The sequence below is a fragment of the Globicephala melas genome, chromosome 13 (assembly GCF_963455315.2).
Source record: "Globicephala melas chromosome 13, mGloMel1.2, whole genome shotgun sequence".
Taxonomy (NCBI): domain Eukaryota; kingdom Metazoa; phylum Chordata; class Mammalia; order Artiodactyla; family Delphinidae; genus Globicephala; species Globicephala melas.
This window is the reverse complement of record NC_083326.1, coordinates 7,491,454-7,505,754: the sequence shown is the minus strand read 5'-3', so window position 1 is coordinate 7,505,754 and position 14,301 is coordinate 7,491,454. Positions and strand designations below refer to the sequence as shown.

The following is a 14,301-nucleotide window of genomic DNA, read 5'->3' as shown; positions in this document are numbered from 1 at the left end:
AGATGGGCAATGATAGGGTCAGTCTCCAATTTCCAATTTCTGTCTCTCCTTTAAGCATCTTGGTTCTCGTAATTCCCTAGTACCCACCTCTTCAACCACCATCATTCCACTCTCTCCTTTTAGAAATGAGATAAGAATGGGGACTGTTCTTCCATGGTCATATTTGAAATGCTGTAGTTCCCATTTCAATTGTCACAAAGCAATGAAGGAAAATGTCCTCAAGTCTGAGAATTCGCTACGTGATTAGAAATTCTTTCTAGATCTAAAACATCCACAGGCTTTAAGAAAAAGAATGAGCACATAATGATTTAATTGGCTTTCTCTTTTAATCAAAAACATACTTTGTTACAGAGTTCTCAGGAAAGGTTCAACTATTTTTTAGCCACAGACTTCAACCAGGCAAAAGTATACAAAAAGCCACAAAGGAACTACCAGCCTTAGCTAACCAGTTTTCCCAAAAGCAGAGGTTAAATGTGGCTCTTCTGTGAGTTTTGGCATAGCTGCATTCCTCTGACTTCAGAGAAGGAGACAGAGTTGGGAAGTACTATCACCAAATCTGTTCCCAACCCCTAGTCACCTCCTCCAAATGGTTCTGCAGCTCACCAGGTTTTCATCATCCAGGAGCTTTCACACTTTTCCCTTAAATCACATGTCCAAGGCATCGGCCAGAACCCAACTTGGAAGAAGTTTGCTGACTCTATGTTTGGCCTTTTAACCAATCCAAGCCCATGAGTCCTTCTATCAATGACAAGCAGCCACAGCAACAGCAGCTGGTTTCATTCCTTCCTTTCCAGCTACCACAGAGCTGGCCTCTACCAGGACTCCCCAATCCCCTACCCTTGACCCACCCCCCAAGGAAGGTTCTCAAGGTCCTTGAAAAAGCCAAGTCCATTAATTATACTCATCCAAGGATAGGCTGGAAGAGAACTCTGAAAGGAATGCTCCAGCCAGAAGTCTTCTAATCAAAATGGACCTAAAAAGAGCCAAAAATAAAGTGAATAATCATCCACTGGTATTAATTTCTTGAGTCATATAAACCATTTTAATTGACACAGTTCAAGGGAATTTCCCTGTTTTCAGAATAGAAGAGTTAAGAAACCAAAGACCCAAAGCAATGACCTCTAATAACCATTAGGCATTTACAGTAAGTTTTCAATCCATTTTAAAGAAAAAATTACCAGCACACAGTACTTAAGAGGATGGTGTCACACACATACCAACCCAAAAGGTAGAATATCATGACTCCAAAAAAAGCCTTAATACACCTTGAATAGAGATGATGGGAAAATAAGATAAAGGCTTTTCTCCATTTTTTTTTTTTAAGTATTTATTGCAGCCCCCAAGGCGGTGCTAGGCCTTTGGTTGAATTTAAGTTTTAAGGACATATTATGTAACTTCTTGTCCACAGAACAGTAATAAAATATCAAGCCTAGTCTCATTTGAATAATGTGGAAATAAGTAAAAAGCCCCCTCAGACAGCAGACCAAAGGTAAGGAAGAAATCAAAAACTGCTGCAAGGTAGGCAAGGTCACTTAAACTTCAGAGCTGGAAGAACTCATCTAGTCCAACTCCCTCATTTTACAGATGAGGCAACTGAGGCCCAAAGAAGGTAAATGACTTGCCCAAGGTCATACATCAAATTAGTGGCAGAGCGCAAACTAGAGAGTGCAACTGTCTGGCCCCAGCCCAGAGCCACTACTAGTTTCAGGTTGAACAAGAACACTAGTTCTGAGACCTATTGAGAAAGCATCTGAAATAAGCTGAAAATTATCCGCATCAATAGAGAGAAATGATTGTCTTCACTAGAGTTTTCTCCTTAGTTCTTCCTACATTTAAAAAAAAAAAAAAGATGATGAAAGGAAAAGAAAAAAAGGTTCATTCACTCATTCAAGTCTGATGTTAAAATCCCTGAAAACATCAGCAATCACTTTAGCTACTCCTTGGGGCAGGATATCAGACCCTCAATTCTCATAAAGGCACCTAAAGGTCAAAAATATCTGTAGAGGAGGAAGGCCAGAAGATAGGACTCAAAAAGGGGACACCAAAACAAAACAAAATGACCCCCTCATTTTCCAAGGTTTTTATTTTTTTTGCTGTTCTTTTTCTTTTTGCTGGTGTCCTCTAGGTAATGGTATTGCCTCTGGCTATTGATGCTAACTTAGTAACCAACCCTTGTAACCCCAGTATTTGTTTGAGCAGCATTCAAGTGGAAGCAACTAAACCTTTCAAAGGGGAAAATTATGAATATGACTCATTTCTCTCTATCTGAACTACCTGAAACTCAGCAAGAATCAGGAAGCACACTAAGCAGTCAAACTGATATCAAATGCCAAAGCAGTGAAGTTCTTTTCAATACTTTACAGGAAACTTCCTTGGGTCCTGTCCCAGTTTGCCCTGGTGTTTTAAAGAAAGTTCTAATAAGTATGGTTATCTGGCTTCCTTGCCCAGTCGGGAAAATGAATCAGAAAGGGAAGAAGGAACTAAGGGGAGGTATACTAGTAACACACAGGAAGTGGTTGCTGTCATTAAAGGGGCGGGGGGAGTATACCAAAACAAACATTCCAAACCATAGGAGTCTGCGACCATTTAGTGCAGGTAAAACAGTCCCACATGTCTCAGCAGCCTCTAAAGTCTACAAGACAGGAGGCACAAAAGAAACACTGTATCTAGTATGTTCTCTAATATACATATCAAATAACTCCACCCAAAAAAATGGCCAAAGTAAAAAAAGTTTTACTGTTTAAATAAGGCAAGTTTGGATTATGCAGAAAATTCCATTCCACAGTGATACCAGATAAATAAGATAAACAACCTAGCAACACTGGGACAAGTGCTTACAGACAAGGCTGGGCCTGAGGATGCTATGAATAAGGCCACTAACTTTTTACATCCTTCCTGATATATCTTAGGAGAAAAGAAATTATCTAGTTGTGAGGAAAAAATAGAAAGGTTGCACACAAGATTCTCATACCCCATCTTCAATAATCTTGCAAAGGAGGACTTAGGTGATTATTTACAGATAGCTATCCGCAACAATGGGTTCTGCCTTTAGGAAGGAAAAAAAAAAAGCATTTTTTCTATCTGCTAGTCTTAGCCAAACCCCATCCACAAAAGAGTTGTTAACTGACTTTACATACAGGTAATTGCTTTCATATACTCATTTACCCCAGTAACCTAAAATTCACCATTTTCCCAATCTGCTATTATTAAATGCCAGCAAAATGACTCAATGATGGAGGGAGCAACCTATAGAAACTATCAACAAAAAGGATTATTCTGCCTTACTGAGAATAAAACTTCTTCTTCCAAAAGGCTCTCAAAGAGGTTCTGAACTAATCTGATTTTGCATAATAGCTAGTAACTACTAACTAGTTACCACCAAACCAGGAATCGAAATACTTCACCATATATTCTTTAACCTCCACATATACTTAAGGAGCACCATGGAACATGTAAAATTTCCCTTCTTCAGATGGGCATGGTCAAAAAGACAACTGCAATAAACTTTCGAAATAAGATATGTATCATCTGGAAGACAGGACATTTTATTTTGCCTTCAATGTTCTATTACAAATACCCCCTCTCTACACTACACCCTTCCACACGAAAGTGGATTTTTAACTTTGAAATACAACACAGCTCATATGTGTTCATTTTATTTGGGTATTCTGAGTATGGTTATCCCTAAGCCAGGTCACTCAACCTGTAAACCTACAATGTTTACAGGAGGAATGGGACAGGCAACCTATTTGCCTATTAGGTCAATACAAACGAGCCATGCTTCTAGAAAAACAAGGTTATACGGCAGTGATTTATTATCATTATCTTTGTATACCAGGGGTAGTATACTATAAAAAATGACAGACTATATCCCACAAAAGAATCTACTCCCTGGAAAATAAAGGCAACACCATTTTGGATTTAAGGATTTCCCTTTGATAATGCACTGAAAGGCACTAGACAAAAGTGGAATGGGCCTCATACTGGATTGATTATAAAGGTACAAACCTGGTTCATCTCTCTCTCAGCTTCCACTGAAATTCAATATTCTGAGAGTCTCTGAGATATGAACTAGCTAGAGAAAACACACCCAGAACCATATACTCAGAGCAACCAGATTCCAAGAACTGTGGACACTATTCTACTCTTAAAACAGCCATAAAATCTTAAACACTGTGATTCTTTTAGTCTTACTCATCAAAGATGACTACCTCTAAGAAACGTAAATACTGTTCAACAACTATAAGCCCTCAGAAATAACTGATTATAACATACTAGATGTTTTCTCAAAAGCATGTGACTGAACCTAGGCACAAGTATAAAGCAATTAATAACTAGAAGTACTTCTATGTACTTGTCGTATTTTTATGGCTCTTTGCAAAAGGAAACCAAAGTGGGTGGCTTGGCCTGAAAGACAGACTACTTAGCAAATATTTTCCACAATACTTTCCCTAGATGATTAAACATGTAAACCTTCTTTAAAGTAGAATAGGAGGCAATGGATTATATCATAGCATGCTTGTGGTTCTAATCTAACATCCTCGATTTTTAAAATCTGTTATTCTAAAACTCTCTCCCCTCTTGCTCCTATTCTTCATTCACAATAAAACAGACCTAAGTAAAAAATTTCTAGAGAATGAAGATACCTTTTAAAAAATCTGCCAATAAAACGTAAAATCACCAAACTTTACAGATTAAGATTAGGTCTTTAACAGAAGTATCTGTAAGTACTCAAGAGTATAAATGAGTTGGTAGAAATGTTACTTTAAAAAACAAAATACAAGTAGCTTGGATCAAGATATGTTTAAATCACAGCAATAAGCAAACTCAGTGGTTTCTAGGATGGTCTTACTAAGAAGACCTAAGCAAAGAAGTAGAAGATTTGTTGATTTAAGTTGATATAAGGATGACTATCATGCATTAAGTGTTTCTCATGTCTCAAACTTGTAACACACCTGAAATAATCTTATTACACTTAGAAAGGCCCTCCATGAAGAAAGCAAAAACATCTGAAAGATAATCCTTGATTTATTTCACACTATTTATCCTGTAGACAACCTACTTATCTTATAGACAATCAGGCCTAGTTTTGCTACAGTAAAATAAAAGTTAAAAAAATAACCAACCCTACACTTGATAATGTCCATAGGGAAGTCCTGGTAGAGTGGGAGAAAAAAACCAAAGCTGCCCAATAGTACTGGCTGTTTGCCTGTCACTTAGTAGAAGGTGTCTCGCCACTAAGGTTGGACTCAAAAGTGCAGAAGAAAAAAAACTTAAAAATCAAACCTAGAATTCAACTTTGCATGTTGAGATTCAGTTTTATTTATGCTACTAGCTAAGTAAAAAGCATACATATTTTATCTGTGGTACAGTCAATACATTTGCAACTTTTCTACTTAAATTCTCTATACAAAGTCACTGCCAATTGATATGATCATTGATGGCAAAGGGCTTAGAATAACCAAAAGGTATAAAAAAGTTTGCAGTCTTGCCCCAAGATACAAAAACTGAATTTTAAACAATGTCATAACATACATGACTTAAACAGTATACGAAAAAAAAGTCACACATCAAATCAAGTACAAAAATATCCAAACTACCTATTATGAACGGTAATGTTTCCCTTATTCTGCACTGTATTTAACACAGAATTTAGCAATTCCCAAAATATTCATTATTTAGTTTAAGCACTGCCACCTTTGCAGAATGGTTAAGATATTAGATGGAGTGACACTGCTTTTAGTGTTTTTAAAAATACAAAACCTTTCCCTATGTTAATGAAGGAAAGAAATTCCTCCTCTAGGCTTCTTAGTAACCAACCCTGTGCCTAGAAATATAGAATACATCTACTGTTTAACAGGGCTAAAGTAGATTTCATGATAAATAGTTATCCAACAAAGATAACAAATGTAATTTTAAATGATATTCCTTTGGTAATTTTAAGGAATTCTCAATATACAGAGATTAGTGTTTTGCCTTGGCAAAAGAAAATTGAAGTCGCAAGACAATCTGAATTGAAATCATCTTCACTAGTTTAACTTGAAAAAAACATTTGCATAAAAGGTTATAATACATTACTATCTTCTTTTTTAAACACAGAGTAAAGTTGCTCTTGGTAAAATTAACTCACCCGCATGGCACAATATTTTGGAGTAAAGTATGTTCAACAATAACAACTCACACACAAGATAATATAGGTGAATTAACTTTGAGAACTTCTCTGCCTTTAAAATCAGCAATATTGAATTTATTCTGTAGAATAACACACATATCAATGTTCTGCATATAAAAGGCTCTAAAACATTTTAAAGGGCTAAATTTTCCAGCATTGGAATGATTCCTTCATACATAACTGGTGAAGATTTAATAAGAATGTGTTTTTCCTGATCTTCAAGCTCTGAGCCATGCCTGAAAAGTTCTAAATAGGAAAAAAAAAATTGTTTTAATCCAGTTTCTGTCTGCTAGGAGCAAGGCAGCAAACACATTTTTCAACCCCTTATGAAAAGATAAAGCAGAACAAAAGTGAAATATATCTTCAGATTATAAACAGGATTGCATTTTATAGTCCACCATCCTGATAATGTTAAGGGCCCCAACATTAAGTTAAAAGACCTCAGTCTAAAGGCTGTGGGTCGGCAATAGGCATGGTGTGAAGTACTTCATCTAAGAGCTGGAGGGCCCGGTGTAAGTGAATCTCAATCCAGCAAGGTGTTTCCTTGATGCTCTGTCTTGGGTAATCAGGCCCCCAGCCTTTCACAAAACTCATCCTGAGTATGCATAAACGACGAAGGTCATCAACACCGATTCCAGCAGCAGCTGACAAACCTAACAGAAAAGATTTAGATGACGTCAGAGGGACAGCTGATCTCTTCCCATCCTCCCTAAATCTTACATTAATAAGGTGATTAGCTTTCTTTACTTCATTCTCCCCAGCATATAACTTCTCTGTCAAGGTGCCAAAAAGTAAGTGTAGATCTATACTTTATCAACAGGGACTGAAAACTTTTGGTAAAGACCACCTACATTCCACATGGGTCTTCTAGCTACCATCAATTATGAATTACCACAATCCACCAACACCCCACCTGTTATTCTCTTTAGAAGTGGAGGTGAAGGAATAAAAAACAACTTGTTTTTAAGAGGTAGTGCATGTCTACAGGTTGGTTCTAAGAACCTTACTGTCTGTCTAAACAGTCTAGTTCAGAGTAAGGCATGACTAATAATGAGACAGTTAACAGTCCTGGTTCCACTAAGACTTCTTGGATGACCCAGATGATGTCTGTCTCTCAGTTTCACAATGTAACAGAGATAATACGTAATTACTCAACAGGGAGCAGTAGATGAGAAAGAAAAATTTAATAATAGATCTGGATTCTTTAGTAAAAGCATGTTTATAACATCAAAACTAGCAAATTAATGGTTTAGATGCCCAAATCTTTTAAAAAATAAAATTTTCTAAATGAGTATGCCTTATCTACCTCTAAATTGTAAACTCCTGAACATAAGTCACAACGGAGACTCTGCATCTAATTTTCCAGAACATACAGTCATATAGTCAATCTGCATTCATCAATATTACAATGAAACTAATGGGAGGAATTTGTTATGTACTGTAGAGAAACCTGCAGGGCCACTGCAGTTTTCTTAGCCAGTGTGATTTGCTTACCACACTGAAGAGGTTAAGAACAGGGGTTGAATGAATCACTAGTTATGCCTTCAGACGTGGAAGATGGGTGCCACGTGTTTCCATCATAAAAGTCTATAGTCAGGAGTTTAACTCTGCAGTAAAAAATTCCCCATCAGTGTGAAACCTGGCACACAGTTCAATTTTACCCTAAAATTAAAAAAAAGTCTACAAGTTACCAAAATACCACCCTCACTTAGTTTTCTCTCCATGCTTAGCATACTTAAGAAAAAACTGGAGAGGTGCCTAACTCTGAAACTGAAATATGCTTTCCTTCTAGAATAAAGCAAAGCATGTCGGTGATCTCAACCCACCCTGGCTGGTGAGGCAAGAATTAAAAGCATCAGCAAAAAAAAGGGGAGACTGATCAATATAATATAATAACCCCCTTTCTCCTTTATCCCATATTCCCTTTTTTGATACAAAAAGAATGAACACAGGGTCCTAGACAAAGGGCAACTATTACAGAATAACAGTTTTCTTTTTTTTGTTTACAAATTCAAAAATGTTATCCCAGTAAAAAGAACTTTAATTTCTATTATTGCTTAAATTAACTAATCAACTGAGTCAATCAAGATAAAACGCCAACTATTGCACTTTAAAAAAAAAAAATCAAAAGTATACTTACTGATAGCTGGGGCTATTCCACCTACTGATCCGGGGCCAGGGATGTTTCCTGCCACGGCTGCTGCCTGGGCAGCTGCTGCAGCTTGTGCAGTAGCTGCCTGTTGTTGCATCTGACGATGACACTGACGCAAATCAAAGACCTTAAAAAAAAGTATAAGTCTCATGCCATGAGTCCAGCAGAAAATATTCCATACATCAAAAACCAATGCATAAAACTCATAGCTTAATTCAGCTCTCAGAATTAAAGAATTCAAAATTTTAATTTTTTATGTATATGCAGTTCTTAGGAAAGGTGGCTTGAAGCTCACCAAGAGGCACATTTCACTATGAGGACAGCTTTGGCTGCCACAGCTCTCTGTATCCTTTATCTAGAGTTCAGTGTGGGGCAGCCATTATTGTCCTTGTGAAAAACCACACCACTGTGTAAAATGAACAGTTAAGAAATCATCCCTCCCTTTCATAACCAAATTGCTGAGAGTTTTCTTTAGGCTGAATCGATGGCCTAGATCATATGGCCAACTTCTTTTCTTTATCATTCTATTTGGAGGAGTGAATAAAAGGCACTGTCACTATATAAGAAAACAACTACATTTCTCAGAGATGCACACTTTAATCCATAGGAGCAAAATAACATGATATTTAGGACTTGTTTTAAAATACTTTAGAAACAGAGGAAAAAGAATAGATCAAGTAAATGTAAAATCTTAACAACTACTGAATCTCAGTGATAGATACATGGGATTTCATTAACTAGTTTCTCATTACTTTCTGTATGCTCGTGATAAAAAAAAAAATGCTTAGCTTTGAATCCTATCACTGATACCTGCTACCTACATGGGTTAAATTTCTTAACCTCTCTGAGGCCTCAATTTTCTTATCTATAAAATGGGAATGCTAAGTGTACATGCTTTTTTATAAGGTTGTTATAAACTTGGCATAGTATACAGTAAGCTGTCAATAAATGTTACTTATTATATTTTATTTTAGTTTTGGCCTCCCATGTAGCCATTGACCTTTCAGGATAAGTTAAGGAGTTCATAAGTAATTTCAATGTTCTTTATCAGCCATGCCAAGGGCTGGCATTTTTTAAAGCACTGGAAGATTACACAAGCAGAGTGATCATCTTAGAAGTTGCAAGAAAGGAAAACAAGGACAGAGTAGAAGCAAGACTGCTCAATGCACTTTTTTTATATCATTTTAATTTCTGAACCATGTGACTATATTCCTTTGTCAAGAGTAAATTACGTTAAAAAAAATCCTTCTAGTATGCACAAAACCCAAATATAAGCAAGCATAATTATCCCTGACAATAAAAGAAATCAAAGAACGCATAACATAGTACTTTATCAGATAAACAACAGGTTTGAAACCCAAACCATTAGTTTTCAGATGCCTGAAAAATTCTGTCTTTAGCCATGGTATTTACATGAAACATAAGAGCATAAAACAACAATAAACAAGAGAACCCTCTCCAAACAGCAAACCACATTCCTATTTACTTATTTCTCTACTCAATGCCAATCTTCCAGCATCAATGACGGACAAAACTTAAGACTATCCCATTCTCCGAAGAGTTAGAAATTTGTCACAAATAGATGTATTTATTACCTGACCAAACTATCAGTCCTAAAAGGCTTCAGAACAGAAAGCATGACAAAGTCAGGTCTGGAAATCAGAAATCCCACAATGCCCAGAACAAAACCCACTGTTTTTTCAAGATTCCCAAGAGTCCATTAGATTCTGAAATTTTCCACTGGGCTCTCTGACCTCTTAGAAGGCATCACCTAGCACAGTACAAAGTGGGACTCAAATATTTGAAATGCCAAATAGCTCTACCACCACTTCTTTTTAAAGAAAGAAACTAACAAATCTTATTTTTTAGAGCAGTTTTAGGCTCAAGATAAAACTGGGTAAAAAGTAAAGTGAGCTCTGCCTCCCTACTCAATCACAGCCTCCCCCACCGTCAACGCCCCGCACCACAGTGGTGCCCCTGCTACATCGATGAACCTACCCTGACACACCGTTATCACTCCAAATCACAGGCTACATTAGGGTAACTCTTGGTTTTATAATTCTATGGGTTTAGACAAATGTATAACGACACGTATCCAACGTTGTAGTGCCATACAGAGTACTTTCACTACCCTAAAAATCCTCTGCGCACTGCCTATGAGTTCTTCCCTCCTCTCTATCCCTGGAAACCACTCATCTTCTTACCGTCTCCATAGTTTTACCTTTTCCAGAATGTCACAGAGTTGGAGTCATACAACATGTATGTAGCCTTTTCAGATTGGCTTCTTTCACTTAGTAATATGCATTTTAGGTTCCTCCATGTCTCTTCATGACTTAATAGCTCATTTCTTTTTAGTGCTGAATAACATTCCACTCTGTGGATGTACCACAGTTTATTTACCCATTCACCTACTGAAGGACATGTTGGTTGTTTCTAAGTTTTTGGCAGCTGTGAATAAAGCTGCTGTAAACATCCGTGTGTAGGTTTTCGTGTGGACATACATTTTCAAATCATTTGGGTGGATATTAAGGAGTGTGACTGATGGATCATATGGTTAGAATACATTTAGCTATGTAAGAAACTACCAAACTGTCTTCCAAAGTAGCTGTACCATTTTGCATTTCCACCAGTAATGAATGAGAGTTCCTGTTGCTCCACATCCTGGCCAGCATTTGGTTTTGTCAGTGTTTTGGATCTTAGCCATTCTACTAGTATGTAGTGGTATCTCACTGTTATTTTAATTCACAATTCCCTAATGACATGAACTTGAACATCTATTCATATGCTTACTTGCTATCAATGTATCCTCTTCACTGAAGCATCTATTCAGGTCTTTTGCCCATTTTTTAATCAGGTTGTTCTCTTACTGTTAAGTTTTAAGTGTTTTCTATATTTTCGATAACAGTCCTTTATCAGATGTGTCTTTTGCAAATATATTCTCCCACTCTGTGGCTAATCATCTCATTCTCTTGACACTGTCCTTCGTAGAGCAGCCATTTTTAATTTTAATGAAGTCCAGCCTATCAACTGTTTCTTTCATGGATCCTGCATTTGATGTTGTATCTAAAAAGTCATTGCCATACCCAAGGTCATCTCCTATGTTATCCTCTAAGAGGTTTATGTTTCACATTTAGGTCTTTACAACCACTTAAAAAAATTTTTTTTTAACCATCATTAACCTAGTATGGCCCGGGAGGAGGGAATACAGCTTACTTATAAATTCCCAGGGTTCAATATGTTCTCAACATATCCCCACCTCCACCATGAGTTATTAAAAATAACCAAGAGATATTCACACATAGGTTCTTTACAATATGTTATAAACAATCATAATTACGACTGTCTTAATCTAAATCTATGCTAACACCAGGAGCACATATTAACCACAGAGATGAAATTTTAAACCTTTTATCTGCAGATGTAGTAAAAACGATTCATTAAGCACCTCAGCAAACCTTCTTTCCACATGGGTTATTTATGTAATTACAGCACCCACACCAAAAGACATATTATTGGCTATACTGCTAACTAAAACTCAGGCTGCCTCCCCACTGTATACTCTGTCTATACCATAATAGGTTTCACCTGTTATACTGGATAGTAAAATTAAGGCTTTCATTGAAATGCAACCATCTTCCTTTCAAAATTTGACTGAGTTGTTGATAAAAACAATTCAAAGTAACCAAAGGTTTTAAATATTCTTTTTGGCTCAGATCCAAAACATATTTCATCACCACCCCTGGGCTAATCAACAATTTACCTCTGATTTCATTTATTTAAACACATTTCCTGTGGTTACTCTCATATAAGTTTATTACAAACTTACTATTTAACAAAGGTGAGTGTCTTCAGGATATTCCCTTTCAACCAGGAGTCAAATTTTGGCATTCTTCTTTATAAGGCTCAATTACAGTACTCTGTTTAAATCAACACCAAGAAATAGTAATCCAGAAAGAGAAACAGATAATTGTGTTGGTGGTATACCGGGCATCTGAATATAAGACTGCTTTAAGGACTTGCTAAGTAATCTGACCTGGAGGTAAGAATCATGATATATAGTAACTGGGAATAAATTTAAGTGGGATCATAATAACTTCAACCTAGTCCAGCTGTGGTTTAGAAACACAGCCTGCCCCCTGCCCCTAACATATGTGTTCAAAAACAAACCTGACTCATCATCATAAGAGAAATGCATATCAAAAACCACCACAATGAGATACCACTTCACACCCTCTAGGATGGCTAAAATCAAAAAGACAGATAGCAACAAGTATTCATGAGACTGTAGAGAAATCAGAAACTTCATATACTGCTGCTGTAAATATAAAATGCTACAGCCACTTTGGAAAACAGTTTGGCAGTCGCTTAAAAAGTTACACAGAGTTATTTTATGATCCAGCAATTCCACTCCTTGGTATATGCAAGAGAAATGAAGACGTATGTTCACACAAAAATCTGTACATGAATGTTCATAGTGGTATTATTCATAATATAGCCAAAAAGTAGAAACTCATATGTCCATCAACTGATGAATGGATAAACAAAATGTGGTATATGAAATATCATTCAGCCCTAAAAGGAATGAAGTACAGATATATGCTACATGGATGAAGCTTGAAAACATTATGCTTAGTGAAAGAAGTCACAAAAGACCACATTATATGATTCCATTTATAAAAACTGTTCAGAGTAGGCAAATCTATAGAGAGAAAAAGTAGGTTAGTGGTTGTCTAGAGCTGGCGGAAATGGGTTGTTGGGAGGTAACAGCTAAAGAGTACAAGGTTTCTTTCTGGGGTGAAGAAAATGTTCTAAAATTGATTGTGGTGATGGTTGCACAACTCTGTGAATATACTAAAAATCACTCAATTGTACTCTTTTAATGGGTGAATTATATGGTATGTGAATTATCTCAGTATCTCAAAAAAACTCTTAAAAAACCTGAGTGTCTACTGCTTAAGCAACAAAAACAAAACAGATCTTACTTTTGAAAGCAAAAGAGCAATGCCACTTAAACAGAATTCAAACATTTGCTCCATTTAAAGCTTGTAAAATGCCATTTTGTTACATCAGATTTTCATAAATATAAGGTGACTGCTATATCATAAGAGAAGCAGGAAAAAAAAATCAACATCTTAGGAGAAAAAAAAATACAATTTAGTCCTAGCTTCTTGGTTTATAAAATGAAAGAATGGTTCTTTAAACCTATGTTTTCCTCATTTTAACTAAAAAGAAAAAAATGTGTTTGTGTGTATGTATGTGTATTGGGGGTAGGGATGGATTCCCCCATGTGGACTCCCCAATGTAAGGGCACTCCTTCCAAGGGTTCATGTATCTGTATGCAATTCACCCCAGTAACATGATCTCTGGTGAAAATCTACCTGACAACCTAAACTTTAGTTACTGCGGCCCAAAAAATTAGTAAATGAAGAAAAGGCCAATGGTTAGATTTAGGATAAACTTGCATCTCTTTCTGGCTAATGAGAAGACTCTTCTGAAGAACAATATACTTAGTAAACAGAAATAACTATTTTTAAATCTTAGTTAATATAACAAAAATGGGATTTTTTTACTCCACTAAAATGTACCACAAGAGAGTTATTTATTGTTCAAGGCAAAAGTCTGAGATTGCTATAAAAATCTATCCATGACAGTGGTTTTATCAAGTGATGACACGTCTCATACCTGGGTGGCTTTTCAAGGACCATTTGTACCAAAATAGAGATCCTACATTATTTGACAATCCTAGAAATTAATTATACAAGATTCCACATTTTTTAAGCTTAAATGTTTTAAATACTACCTCATATCCGTTAAGTTCATAACTACTGTCTGGCACAAAGTATATATTCAACACTGTAGTCCTCTGTCCATTCACTTCTAATTGCACAAGTAATCCAGAGACTTGTAGTCAAGATGGATGCATAGTTATGCATAATCACCTTTGCTCTCTGCTCCAAACATATACAAAGGCTAGAAA

The 14,301-nt window shown here is 36.3% G+C and overlaps 1 protein-coding gene across 4 annotated transcripts in view; it reads right to left on the bottom strand.

Annotated features, from left to right (window-relative positions):
- Nucleotides 1-307: 307 nt before the first annotated feature.
- Nucleotides 308-14,301, bottom strand: part of SMAD4 (SMAD family member 4) — a 60,398-nt gene continuing 46,404 nt past the window's right edge. For 2 of the 4 annotated variants that reach the window (XM_030867950.3, XM_070047047.1), the window contains exons 11-12: nucleotides 8,313-8,451; nucleotides 308-6,825 (exon numbers count right to left, since the gene is read on the bottom strand). In XM_030867950.3, coding sequence (XP_030723810.1) covers nucleotides 6,614-6,825; nucleotides 8,313-8,451 — 351 coding nt within the window. In that variant the 3' untranslated portion in view covers nucleotides 308-6,613. Of the gene's footprint in view, nucleotides 6,826-7,666; nucleotides 7,780-8,312; nucleotides 8,452-14,301 lie in introns of all 4 variants that reach the window. The other 2 variants (XM_060310187.2, XR_004041979.3) reach the window with 2 other exon arrangements.